The sequence below is a fragment of the Sardina pilchardus genome, chromosome 24 (assembly GCF_963854185.1).
Source record: "Sardina pilchardus chromosome 24, fSarPil1.1, whole genome shotgun sequence".
Taxonomy (NCBI): Eukaryota; Metazoa; Chordata; class Actinopteri; order Clupeiformes; family Clupeidae; genus Sardina; species Sardina pilchardus.
In genome coordinates this window covers 23,285,082-23,299,246 of record NC_085017.1, presented here as the reverse complement: position 1 = coordinate 23,299,246, position 14,165 = coordinate 23,285,082, and the positions used below count along the sequence as shown (strand labels likewise).

The 14,165-nt window shown below is 41.1% G+C and overlaps 2 protein-coding genes across 2 annotated transcripts in view; one reads left to right on the top strand and one right to left on the bottom strand.

Annotated features, from left to right (window-relative positions):
- Positions 1 to 2,211: 2,211 nt before the first annotated feature.
- On the bottom strand, positions 2,212 to 5,038 carry LOC134072594 (transcription and mRNA export factor ENY2-2-like). Its single transcript, XM_062529358.1, has 5 exons — positions 4,854 to 5,038; positions 4,498 to 4,576; positions 4,332 to 4,402; positions 3,875 to 3,949; positions 2,212 to 2,779 (listed from the first exon to the last, which is right to left on the bottom strand). Exons 2-5 carry the CDS (start codon positions 4,563 to 4,565, stop codon positions 2,703 to 2,705), a joined length of 291 nt encoding a protein of 96 aa, XP_062385342.1. The 5' UTR covers positions 4,566 to 4,576; positions 4,854 to 5,038; the 3' UTR covers positions 2,212 to 2,702.
- Positions 5,039 to 5,204: 166 nt separating this feature from the next.
- Positions 5,205 to 14,165, top strand: part of nudcd1 (NudC domain containing 1) — a 44,960-nt gene continuing 35,999 nt past the window's right edge. The window contains exons 1-3 of the mRNA XM_062529902.1: positions 5,205 to 5,396; positions 6,134 to 6,288; positions 12,428 to 12,616. Coding sequence (XP_062385886.1) covers positions 5,282 to 5,396; positions 6,134 to 6,288; positions 12,428 to 12,616 — 459 coding nt within the window. The 5' untranslated portion in view covers positions 5,205 to 5,281. The remainder of the gene's footprint in view (positions 5,397 to 6,133; positions 6,289 to 12,427; positions 12,617 to 14,165) is intronic.

Here is a 14,165-nt window from a genome sequence, read left to right as displayed (position 1 = left end):
CATGGTGATGTGAATGGCAGGTCCTCCCTCTCCTATCATGTTGCCATTATTGGAGTGGACAGCATGTCCATTATGCAACTCTAACATGCCCACAAAAATGCAGGTTTCCAAAGACATCAGAATGCAGTCAAACAAGCAAGCCCTCTCAAATGAATGCAGTCCAATACAATGCAAGTCACAGTGCATCGCTAAACAATACCTGATGACGGCTATTTTAGACTTAGATGAACTCAGCAGACCTTTACTGTTCAGTAGTGGTGCATTTCTGAGTGAAGCAATATTGTCACACGTGAAGACATGTGCCTCAATTCACCTTGAGAAAATAAGAAGATGAATGTCTATTAGTTCTGAAACATTCACTCACCAATGAACAACACTAATTAGTTTGAATTGTGAATCAAAATAATGTTTAGATTTTACATACAGTATATTCATGATATTCTTCATTGTTAAGTTCTATCATTATTCTTTGCTAAAAGAACATTTCAAATGCAGAAACAAAAACATGCGCTTTCCTAAGGCATCTCCAATGACAACACAACAACATTGGGCTAATGATAACTTGGGGACAAACAAAGATTTTAAAAACAAATTTGAAAAAAAAAGTTGACATTTTTTATCGAGCAATTCACTTAAGTACGATTATTTTCATTTCAAGTATCAAGCAAAGCATCCGCTTTGGTTTCGAACAACCAGAATACTGTATATCTGTGTTTGTCCATTTGTGAGGGAGTTTACCAGAGTCTGCAATGGCTCTCTAGAGGGTATGGAATCTCATGGCTTGACCAATCAAAGATTTGAGGTGCAGTGAACAGGGTTTGATTTTTTATTTTTATTTTTTTTTAAATAAATAAAGAATTTATCAAGCATTTTTTATTCAGAGTGACTGGCAAAATCGTAGCATCTCGCAAAATCAATTAATGAGCTGGTTTGATTTGGTCCTGCACATTTATTGCAAGTTCATAACATAATGTGTTAGTCATTCATGTATGCTGCTGCTTAGATTCTAAATTATTTTGTAGGATAAGATTCACTGGATACACAATTAAAACTAACTCAATAATCAACTTTTCCCTGGACTCCCAAGATCATGGAAACCTGAGAGACAACTAGATCGCACTTAAATTAACTGTGATCTGTCATTCATGCTACCTAATGCAACTAGAGCTTTTAAGTTCTTCCTCCATGCAAATGCATATCCATCTGCTCATACAGTACAAATGATGTCCTTTGACAGCTAACAGGAAGGTTGTGCTGATGACAATGACATATGCAACATGAAAAGGTCCACTTTTCTCCAATTATCAACAGAAATGCCCAAGGCATTACAGACCTGAAATTCTACCTTTTTTGTGTGGCTTTGGAAAAACAACATGTTATCCTTTCTAAAATAAGAAAATACTGTAAATGCCAGAAAATCATGATGGAAGGTCAGACACTCTGTGTTTTTGGCATGTTGTTGTGTTGGCATGACAGTGCATTCTCGCTCTTACAAGATAGGGAGGGGAAACATCCTAGCACTTACAGATGCACTGGTGTGGTGGTGCATACATTTTTCCTTCCATACATCCCTTGAAGTTTGTGTGCAATATATAAACCACATTTTTAATTAGTTAGTCAAATCTAATTTTCACTACAATGACGTATACTGTATAAATGGAAGCCATATCTCAATGTTGTTTGTGAACGATTATGGTGAAAAAACTGGGAGAAGTCATAGATGTATCTCTGTAAAATAATTGTCCTTACTTTTTTAACTAATGTTAAAGGAAGAGTACCGATTTTAGTTGATAAAACGGACCATTTTTGCTCTGTCTTTGAACAATTCAAGACTCTGAAATTTGAAGCCACTAACGATTACGTCATCTCGTCACGCTTCACATGCATTGACAATCTTGTTAAGGATCTTATTGTTCGTGGTCTTTGGAAACATTCTGTTTAAAGTACATAATTGCAGTGCCGGTATTTGTGTGGGCTGATGCCTTTGGCCCGGTCAAGTACATAAATCTCCTGATTACAGGACAAATCCCCTTATACTACAAATACAGCATTTGGTTAAAATGGTTTTCTTGGCCAATTGATTCTTGTGTACATTTTCATGTTGTCTACAACACATGATTGTTTGCTAAAACGTCTAGATACGTCGACTTGTTAAATAATTTACAACAAACAAACACATAAAACAAGATGTACTTATAGATCAAAAGTATATACAATCTTACAAGATTTAATATCAAATTACTTGGAAAACACTCTGTAACAATGCATTTTAATCCCCTCACATTCAACAAATGAAATCAGTTAAAAAGTAATACCTTGACAAAAAAAAAAGGTCTTTGAACATTCACAACTATCTAATATTTAAGCTACATGTTGGAGGAATGTGTAGGGCAGTCCAAAAGACTTTAATCAACGTGCAGGGCAGTCCAATAGAATTCCATTGATACCAGTGTGTTGACTAGTGACAAAAAATGGCCATGTACCTGCACGGTACTCCAAAGTCACATTATGTAATACCAGGCACTGCGGGCACCCAGTAACAGTGACCATGCAGAGATGATAATTCCCCTATTGTAAGTCACTGTACCATCCAAATGAGTTTCAAGCCATTGTTATCAGGTACAAACAATGACATAGGCCTAGTGCTTCTTTAAAAAAAAAAAAAAGAAAAAGAAAAAAAAAAACATGACAGACACTCTTCTTTACAAAGTAGATTGCTGTGCCAAAAACGCACATATTCTCTGAAGGAGTTCTTTCTTGACACTGTCTGGCACCAGGGCTGTGGAGGCAAAAATGCGTCACCGTCAGTCAGACTCCAGCAGAGTTAGCACGTCATTTTGTGATTTCAAGATGAGCGTCAACTTCACGCCCTGTCAAGAATCCTCTCCATATTTTATTCCTTGCAAGAATATTTGATTGTAACATCTCTGACATGTGCAAAAGCATAGCATACTAATCATAACAATCTATTTATAACAATAACGCAGTTTTCCAAAGAGTGTTTGAAAGAATGTCCGACAATACAATGGTTGTTATTCTCATAAGATTGATGCACTTTTCCAGATCATTGTTGATGCACGAGGCAACATGATCCCATTGAACTTTTGCTTCTTTCGGTCACCATTTATTCATCAGTCATCAAACGTGTCTTCCTTCTTCCCTCCTTGTCAAAGGTCATCTTCACTGACCCCAATTAAAATGGTACGCAAGTTGGGCGCCACAACTGATGACCGAATACATTTCTCTGAGCATGTAGCCTCATGTCAGCTTATCCTATACAATATTCTGAAATCAGACCTTATCTAGCACAATATGCCACGCAACGTTTTGTGCTGACAATGATTCTTTCTCCACTGGACTATTGCCACACATTGTTAGTTGGCCTTCCTGCTTGTATAGTGAGACCATCACAAATTATTCAGAATGCAGTGGCATGTCTAGCCTTTAATCAGCCAAAGAAGACTCCTGCAACTGCTTTTTAAGTTGCATGCAGCCAGAATTAAATTCAAATGCCTCACTCTGGCTATAGAACACTTCCTGGATCTGCCCCTTACAATTTGAATTCTATGAGCCTGCTAGTATATGTTTATCATTATCATTATCATTATTGTTTTGGTCATTACGTTTAGCTTATCAGTAATATATTAATTTATTTTTAGGCCATATGACTTGACGATATACTGCTATGCTGATGTGAAGTAATGTCATGTTTATTTCAGTCATTGTAAGTAGTTGCTTTGGATAAAAGTCTTTGGTAAGAAACATACACATAAACATAAACATTTACCGGTAATGATCAGTAAGCAAATGTTCATAATCATCCAATCAGAATACATGGAACCAGTCATGTCACCCTTAACCAAAATCAGCCTACCTCTTCCTTTCGGTGTGACTTCTGTCACCAGATCTTCGACTGTCACATGTTCTAAACCTTTTTCTTTTATGACATCTGGAGAGGGAAAATAATACAGTTTCACAGTCTTTAAGCAAGATACTGCCTCCCAACACCCTTCACATATTAAAGTCCTATGCAAAATTCTCAACCCTCGCTCTTCGGTCCTCGGGCTCGTTCCCACTGATAGACTATCCCATTGCTGCCGCCCCATCATTTATATGAGTGGAAATGAGCTGGAGGACCGAGGCGAGAGGGTTGAGAAGAGCCCCAAGTGAAGGATTAACAAATGGTAGGCCTACCTCACATGTCATTTCAAGCAGACTGCCAATTATATCAAGTGACTGTAAAACCCACTCACTCCAGGTGGGTTTTGGATAAAAGCATGAAGGCCTAGAATAAGCTACAACTGTGATTTTAAAAAAAAAGAGGTCCATACCTTTGCAATGTGCCTTTAGCTCATCCCTCCAACCACACTCAGCAAGCTTGGCTCTTAGTAACTCCTTCAACCTTCAACCGAAAGCAATTAGTGTCGACATTTATGGTTAAATAATCACGTTTCCCGGCACTATCCGTAATGCATTAATGACAAAGACATCACTTACCGCTCTCTTTCTCCCATTTCAACTAACTTTTGATTTACAGCAGCCCTCATTTGTGTTTCTTTGCTCATAGTTGTCCAACCTGGCAAAACACGACAGCAGAGAGTCGTGAAGGACATGTTTGCATTTGTACCGAGGGCAATTTGATACCAAAAAGTAGTACGTCTGATACGATGATCCCAATTATTAAGCAAGTTACAGCAGGCAGCAAATTAGGCACAATCAACGATGGCCCATCTATTAGCCTAGCCTATTAGGCTAATGGAGCAACAACAACCAAAAGCTATCAGCGCTATCACAAAGAGCAGATTGGAAGTGGAAATGTATAACTATTACTTAGGTGGAAATGTGTGATTTACCTGTTTGCCGGGTGGTTGTAGTATAAAGAGGTCTGCAAACAGAGGTCCAACTAGCGGGACGTCCGACGTGAATCTTAAACGTGTTTACATTCTAACCGCGCAGTGTTGAATTCTGGGGGATTGAGCTACCTTGCCTAATAATGTCAATGTCTCGGTAACTTCAGTAGCAAATACCTGAGCAATTGAAGGTATCAAATACTATGTTTTTCTTTAACATTCAAAGCAAGTTCATATTTCCAAACACCAATATATATCCCCACAGCGATGCAATACAAACCTGCACATACCACATTTCCCATAATGCATGCGCATTCCGACAGAAATACATTCCGGGTAGAAAGATACAGGAAACATAAATTGTCCAGCGTGTCTTATGTCTGAGCATCCAGTTGTCTTTGCATGGTTTCCAACTGTACATCACCAAAGCAATGGCATACTCAAATTATTCTCTGAAGATTAACAGAGAGCTCTTGGATCCTAAATTTGAAAGTTATAGGCTGTCATTGGATCCGCTGCCAACTTACACCATTGAGCTAGATGCAGGTGAGAGAAGAAGACTGCTGCTAGAATGAATCACTGGCGCTAGCTAAAGTTAACTTGCCTTGTTGACTTCATATCTCTGAGTTACATTGTCTTATCGTACATCCTAGTATGCCTCATTATATAAATGAACAGATGAATCCCTACCCAACGTGTTGGTCTTGCAGTGCACTTTAGTTAACTAACTTAAAAAGTAGTCTGTGAGCTAACTGCGAATTGGCTGTGATATCAGTCACTGTTGAATGGCATGGTTTGAGTGGTTGCATTGAAATGTAAATGGTCAATTCTTATAATAAAGAAGGGGGGGGGGGTATGTAATTTAGCATCTTGCAACACCAATGAACAACAACATACCTTTGATTTTCATTCAGTGTGTCTGACTAGCCCAGAGTGGTCATGTTGATAAAATAAAATTGATCCCATACAACCAGTAGCCTCTAAGGCCCATCTTAGACCACCAACCAAATCATGTTTGTCTGTGCTGCACATGAATGCATTGCATACATGCATTGAATGCATTTTAAACTCCATTCTTTATTCAGTAAGGTTATCCATGCAGATGAAATGAAATCATTGTCCCATTAAACCAGTATAAGCCCCATCTTAGACCACCAACCAAATCATGTTTGTCTGTACTGCACATACATGCATGCATGTGTTTAAAATGTCATTCTTTTTTTCTGTAAAGTTGTCATAATTATGCCTTTTTTTATATATATATATATATATATATATTTCAGCTGTTGCTGAGGTCAAACTGAAAGACAGCCAGTACACCTTGGATCATGTGCGTGCTTTTGGCATGTACAACTACCTCCACTCAGATCCTTGGTACGAGGACAGCGTTTACTTTGTGGACTGCAAGGGTCGACTGCTTAATCTGACTGTAACATTGGTAAGTAAGTCCCATTAAGCTATAAATTACTGTCAGTTTCACATTAGAGATATTTTTACGGTGGACCACCTGTCCTGCTGTCCAGCAGGGGCAGACTGGGACGAACCTCAAGACATGCAATGAGTTATAACTCTCTCCTCTCTTTCCCAGATATTCTCCTCTCTTTCACTGACACATTCCTATCTCTCACTAACACTCTCGTCTTCTGGGGGATCAAATCTTAACCTAGCTCAATGAAACATGAACAGAGGCCCAGGATGAGGATGAGGTTCATTTTATTTTTTATTTATTTTACATAAGGATGCAGTCAGGTCCAGAAGTATTGGATTTTCTGATTAACAGGCACACAGCTGCATATCATGGCAATGAACAAAATGATGCCATTTTTAAAAAGTGTGATAGCTTGAGCTAGCCTCACCTCACAAATAGAGTAGCAGCGGGCCGTTGCAGTGTAGAGCATGAGGCTGAGGGCTGCATAGCCTACACAATGGCCTTTACGTATGTGCGTACACAGGTATTACAAACTATCTAGAATACAAACTAACATCCTAACAGATTACATTCCCGGCACAAAAGAGGGGAAGTGTTTCACGATATGATTGGGCAAGATGAGCCTTGTAACTATGTCAGTGAAGAAAATAACCTATGGGCCACAGACCAGCGTGTGTTAAGGGCCGGTGGTTGAAACTGAAGCTACGCTTGTGCTGACTTTTTTTTTTTTTTTTTTTTAATATTTAACAATGTGATTGGGCCAGCCCAATGTGAATCTGGCCGCTGATAAATGGTTTTATGGGCCGGGCAGAAACAAAAATACATAGGCTTAGATTTAAAACGAAGTGTCCGATTCGGGACTGTTGGCCCAAATAGCACGGCGGCACACTGGGAAAATGCCCGGTATGCCAGATGGCCTGTCCACCCATGCTATCCAGAGACCTTTTCTATCCAAAGCCTTTTTTCTACTTTTCTGTGCTTTTTTTTCACACTACCAGTCTGAATATTCCTACAACAAAAGGACAGACAGGTGGTTGGCATTTGACAAAGTTGTGCTTGATTCACTTTCCAGTAATGACGAAAGCTACATTCATGACGCGTCTTGATTCTGCCTGTTCTGTTGGTCAAAAACTCAACCATGCAATGAAGAGACCATACTTAGACATAATCCGGAAATGCCTCTCTCCAAGCTCAGTTAAGATGGGTTGAGGCAAAGTGGAAAACTGTGTGGTTGCACACATCAAATCCTCCTCTGGCCAAAAGAGGAGAGGGTCCACCATTAGCATGAGTGAACAAAAAGCTAACAAGTACTCAACATGTATGGGAGCTCCTTCAGGACTGTTGGAAAACCATTCCCAGTGTCTAACTTAAGGTGGTTGAGAGAATACCAAGAATGTGAAATGCTGTCATCATAGCAGTAGTTGGCTGCTTTGAAAAGCCTAAAATATCAAGCATGTTGCTTTATATTCACTCTTTTGTGTTTAATACATGACCTAAAGTGTGCCCATTCATAGTCCTACAATGTCACAATAGTAAAAAAAAAAAAAAGAAAGACTCACGGAAGAGCCGTGTTTAAAAGCGGTTGACTAGGTAGCATTGGTGTGATTGTGGAAGTTCATGGAAGGCCACAGGTCTGCAGTGTATAGTGTCATGATTTACATTAGTCAGCAGGGGGAGATGTTACTCTGAAGGCTGACATGTTTTCATGCTGTAGTGCTTCTTGTCTCCTTCAGTGCATCAGTCATCAGTAAAAGCTGAAATGCATGTCTTCACTTGATTTCACATGGTTTTAGTGACTGGTTGATGGTGTTAAAGTCTTTTCATCAAGTGTCTAGATGAATACTGATGATGTCATGCTGAGGAAATGATTCAAAGCCAGAGCTAATATTCAGATTCGGATTTATTCAGTCATATTCCCTAATGAATTCTTTCCATGTCAGTTATGTGTTTCAGATATTGCATTGCATTTAGCCCTGGACATGCACTCTTAAAATGAATGTGTTGAAAACAACACAACTTGAATGTCTGTGTCCAGATAGGTACAACATGTTTGTTTTAAGAGTGGGGCAACACATTACATACAGGGTATGTATATAATGTACAGCAATAATAGGGTACAGCATCCTATTTTTTGTATTTCATAATTCCATCGTAATTTCTTCAAGTGGTTTTAAATTTTCACCACAAAAACGGCAAACCTTCCTTTTGATAGAGCTTTGTGGAATTCTGAGGGCTTTGAACTGTGTTGAATGCATCCACAAGGAACTCTTCCATTTACTCACATACGCACCATAATACAGCGGCCACACATGGTCCAAGTTGGTATTACAACCCGTCGCTAGCTGGACAATGTACAGTAGCATAGCGGTTTTTGACATTACGTCAAAGTGGTTGTTTCTTTACTGTACACTCTCATGGAAAGTCAATGTTTTTAACTAAAAGCTCCACATAGCACAATTTAAACCTTTACTCACTTATCAGTCTACTTACTTACCCACACGCCTTTTTATGTATTACACTTATCAATTATTGGTTATTAGTTGGCTACAGTAGACCCAATGCTGTGACACTTACCAGACCTTTGAAGACACCAACCATTGTTCTTTCTTCAGAGGTTCTGCCTGATAACAGTCTTCTAAACGGAAAGTTTCTCATCTCAGCTTGTCTAACTCATCTGAGTTTTTCTGCTTCCCCGGGCTGATCTTTCCATTATCTGTCAATGCACCAAACTGTCATTAAGTGAACAGTGTGGCCTTTTTGAAGATTTAATGGGCAAGGCACTGAGCTGTAGCCCTCTGGCTCTTTTGTCTTTTCAGCGTGCTGTTTAGGCGAGATGATAGTAATCACATCATCTCCTTGTTCCATGGGATGCTTTGGCTTTGATGCGCTGCGTGACACGGCTTGGCATGTCACGGCGCAGAGTCGTGGGTGGGTGCAAAACGTATCCTTTATGGGGGGAGAAAAAAAGCAGATATGAGCCGCATCGTAATTATAATGATCACACCAGTAATTATCTCTCTGCAGGAGTCTGTGTGGTTCTCTCGTTGAAGGGGATGAAGGTGGGGGGCGGGGTGCCGAGGGGGGGTGGGTTAGGGGCATCGCTGAGCACTTCACACCCCAGGAGATGGGCTTCCGAAGAGGTGGCAGTGCCGGCAATAATGGGAACATGGATCTCCATGGCGACGGTGGGGGCAGTGGCTGCCCAGTTGGCTTGCAGAGCAGCGAGCAGCGGCCGCGTCTTTGTGCGAGGTGTAATTGATGCTTGTCTGGGTATTATATCCTTCGGCTTTGAAAATGACTCCTGCCGCCCAGTCGTGACTTCGGCTATCCTGCTGCATGGAATTAATGGATGACAATAAGGGTGCAACAGACTAGAGACAAAGTTTCCTCCGCCCAAACAAAGTCTATTATTTCTGTGATGGAGTATGCCTCCATGATGGGCAGCTTTTCAATCAAACCCTATTTATTGTGGCTATTAGAGTTACCATTTAAAGTTTCCAAAGAGTATTGATCTGAACTGAACAGTGATCAAACAATTTCACTGGATCTACTTCATAAGTCTCCCATTCTATGGAATAAATAGCCACCTGCCAGCCAATCAGACAACAGCATTTCTCATTTCCTGGGTATAAACATTTCTTGTATAAATGTGTATAAACTTTGAAGTGGGGTATAACTTGGCGTCTTGTAAATCAAGAAATACAGCCGAGTCTGGCAGTACGTTTATACTGTGACTTATACAAGTTGCTGGAAGATGGTGATATTTCCATTGAGATCTTCAAAACAAATCATGAATAATGCTGCACAATAAAAGCCAGCAGTTAAAGAACCTTAAGGAAAAGCAATGGTTGAGAAAGGGATTCTAAAAGATCTTTTGCACAACCATGATTAATTCCAAAGTAGTACATGTTTAAGCGTCATTTGCAGTTACTTTATTTGAGTTTGTAAATGTGTTCATGTATATGTGTGTGTGTGTGTGTGTGTGTGTGTGTGTGTGTGTGTGTGTGTGTGTGTGTGTGTGTGTGTGTGTGTGTGTGTGTGTGTGTGTGTGTGTGTGTGTGTGAGTGAGTGTGTTATCTATCTCTGCACAGGTCGCACACAGGCCTGAGGGGTTTGTTTGGACCGTGATGCAGTCGCGCAGTCCTTGGTTAGCTGCCCTAGGCTAGTGTCAGCTGTAGGCTAGTATCCGCCCCAGGCTAGCTTCCACCTCCACCTGCAGCTAAGCCGCTCGCGCCCCAATGTGCTGCCCCCACTGGCTGAACTGCTGCCTCAGTGGCCTGGGGAAGTCACGCAACCAGAGTGAGAGCACGCAAGAGATATTGCACGGCTGCCCCAGGCCACTACAATGATGGTCTTGTGACATTGAAGAGTTGTGGTGAGCGTGTTGTGTGCTGTTTGTGAGGTTGTCACTGGACCTGTTCTGCAGTCACAGAACAGCACCCCTGTTTGTATTGCATAGTATAGTATGACCCGATGTGCACTGTTGTACATATTATTACACAGATTCACATTCTCATATGATCAGTCTTAATGAATGAGGAGAGGACAATAACAGCAGGCTTGGTTGAGAGTTGTGCGATTGAACATTGCAAGTTTATATGTACCGGATATTTTTAAAAGCTTCCATCCCTTTGCCCACACTCGCCTCTTTTGTATTCTTCACATACAGTAGACATTCTCTTTCACACCAATGCCTATAGAAGGAGTTTGTGTGAATGTGTGATTTTTGTGAGATTCTGTTTTTTTGTCGTTGTTGTTTTGTGAGATTGTGGCCATCTGATGAGGCCTGTCTTGGTGCGTTGGAGGAGTAGTAGTTAGTAATCGGCCCACCCAGCCCACAGACATTCTGATTGTGAGAGGCTGAAGAACACTGGTAATTGAACCTCGAGGATGGCAGTTTTGCTGTAAACATGACTTGTTCCTAAGCAACGTCATTGGCCATTTCCAATTTGTCCGCCTGGCAAAAATCTCCAAATGCCACGGAGGTGGGAGTGTTTCTGCAGCTTCTATTGTGTTCGATATGACAAATGGAGAACAACTGGTTCCTTTGTAATCGGCACAGAAGGCATGGACGCTAATGCTCCTCCTGTTCCTTCTGTGGGCCTGCTGGTTCCTTATTCAAATAATTAGAATAGAGTGAAATTGAAATGGCCTTTTTCCGGTAGTTATGTCTGTTCGAGTATGTCAATTCTATAGAGACAATGATGAGGACAGTGATGACAATGAGTTAATTATCCAATGATTTGAATTGTTCTTGATACGGTTCAGATAATTGTTGTACTTTAGGTTCAGGTTTATTGTCACTTTTGGAGTTTGGAAGTTTGCCCATCGAGGCTAGTTGCTAAATCAGGCTGAGACCTTCATTGTCCAAGAACGCTGTGCAAAATATATTCATTGAGATATTGAGACCTTCATAGTCCAATGCTGTGCTATGGCCATCAATGACTGCTCTGAAGTGCCCAGTGGGAACTTTCTGGAAACAGTCCAGGTCCATTCTCAATCTTGGCCGCTTTTCCCGGAGGTGTTGTAATGTCATGAGCATTGTTCAATTTGAAGTCTCAAATTCTCTCTCTCTCTCTCTCACTCTCTCTCTCTCTCTCTCTCTCTCTCTCTCTCTCTCTCTCTCTCTCTTTCTCCTTTTCTCTCCCTCTCTCGGCCCCTTCTTTCCCCTCAGTAGGGGGCAGAGGGTATTGTAATCGGGTCCATCTGTCCATCTAGTGTTTGTGTGTTTGTTTCTGAGCATCTACTCACATAACAAGATGGAGGGTCAACATATTCTGGTCCTCCACCAGTTTCAAATCAGGATCTTTTTTTCCACTTTCTTCACTGACCAAGTGTGCCATTCTGCTGTCGCCTCACTGTTTTAAGGTTATGGTCATGGTTCTTGAAATGAACAGTTCAGTAGTCATTCAGCCTACATAAAAAATGACAAAAAAATACAAATAAAACACTAATGATAGTAATAGATCTAATAATTTTAACAGAATTATAATACTAGCGAATCGTCCCAACAGCACATACAAACCGTGACAAACCGCAAGGAGAACTAGCAAGCTCTCTTTAGCTATGTTGACGGCAGCACACCTGAGTCTGTAGTAGTCCTGCTAGCTGGCTCTCACTTAAACTCTTCCTGCTTGTGTGTTGCCAGGATACGGCGCTGGGTAAGCCGCGGGAGGTGTTCCGGTTGCCCTCTGACCCCGTGGAGAGCCCCAGCGAGCCGGTGTGCACCTCGCTCAGCCTCACCTCCGCCACCTGGGCGGCGCTCTCAGACGGTGCCGGGACCCTCTATCTCCTGAGGACAGGCAGACGGGGCGAGGGCGCCCTCAACAGGTGGGAGGTATGAACCTCCACGCTCTCAACTGCCCCACATCCATTGATGCAGGACTGTAAAGAGTCATGAGTCATTATTATGTTCCTTCCATTTTCAAGGTGCCTTTGTACTTCCATATATTGATGATAACCTTTTACTGGCTCCAATCATAAGCCTAGTTTTTGCAATTGAAACATAAAAGGCATAATCACCTTAGAATCACATTAGAATGTGAACTTGTAAGTCCAGGTTTACGTTTCGGCTAACATTTTACTTCTGAGAAGTGCATGGGCATCTATCAAGCTGCCTTGTGCTCACAGCCAATGAAAGTCACTATTTCATTCAGTAGATGAATTACTACACTGTTTGTGGTGAGCCTAATTTTGTCCTTCTCTCACTTCCTCTAAAAAAAGGACGAAAAAGTATAAATCGTTGGGGGGGGGGAAATGTCAGGAAGTTGTTAATTCAGTTTAAAGGCAATCGAAACTTTTTTTATGGCAAAAAGCCGTCATGAATTAAAGTTGCTGCTCGCTCATGTTAAACACTCTCAGCGGCGGCAGCAGGCAGGCAGTCTGGCCCCGTATCATATCTCCTCTGGTATTGCCTCTTCATTTTTAAGATCTCGGATAGCACATCAATTTCAACCGCCACATGTGTCGACTCCTCAATAACGTGCGAGCTCGCTCCGCTCGCATCGGGGCAAGGCTCAGCGCGGCTTTATGATTCAGACGGCACTTCGTCTCCACGGCGGAACAGCTTTATGCTGTCTGGGGTTGTCTTCTAGAACAGCATGTGTCAGAATCGGTATTCGGGCCCATTATTCACGCTGTCAAATAGTCTAATCCCCCCAGCAGTGTGTTTACTGAACGAGGCCCTAATCAGCCATTGTGTGCACATGGTGGATGTGATAATTACTCACCGTGTTTGTATTTATATGATGCCTGTGAAATCCATACAATATTGGAATGCTGTGGGAAACTTGGTTGTGGAAGAAACGGTCTCATTAGACTCCCCATGAAACCTCATAAGATTTGTTTCACTCTGTATGTTTTATGAATGGGGAAACTGGCTCGAATATATTTTGAAGAAGTTTAAGAATTTATACTTCATAACTGCAAAAGCTTTGGAATGTCAAACCATATCATATCATGGGCGCTTACATAATTTTTGAAAATGATGTATTACGTACATAACTGACTATACTCTTTAATATGTTGAGTGCGTCTTGGCAAAGACTCTCCTTGGCTGTGGGTATAAGTGTTTCTATATTTTCTGCCTAACTAATGTGTCAAATGGCAAGAAGTGAAGGCATTCCACTGATTGACAAATACTTCATCTGCTCCCGCTCGCAGTTAAGTTAATTTAATTAGGACTGTAATTAGGGGCCTGAAAATCTCTAGCGCGAAAGGGTTTGGCACACAGTTCATTTCTCTTTGGCTGATGGATTGAAACGGATCATTTTCAAGGTTTTGATTAATTGTCAGTTTTTTTTATTGTGTGTATGTGTGTCTGTGTGTGTGTGTCTTGTCTTTGGGCTCATATGTGTGTCTCTGAGAGTGTGCTTGTCTATATGTTA

Bases quoted from the DNA above. Each gene is read 5' to 3' on its own strand.
- LOC134072594 (XM_062529358.1), bottom strand. From the start codon at position 4,565: ATGAGCAAAGAAACACAAATGAGGGCTGCTGTAAATCAAAAGTTAGTT. The intron at 4,403-4,497 runs GTAAGTGATGTC...TTTCGGTTGAAG, and splicing joins GAAATGGGAGAAAGAGAGCG to GTTGAAGGAGTTACTAAGAG. The intron at 2,780-3,874 runs GTAGGCTGATTT...TTGCCTCCACAG, and splicing joins AGTCACACCGAAAGGAAGAG to CCCTGGTGCCAGACAGTGTC.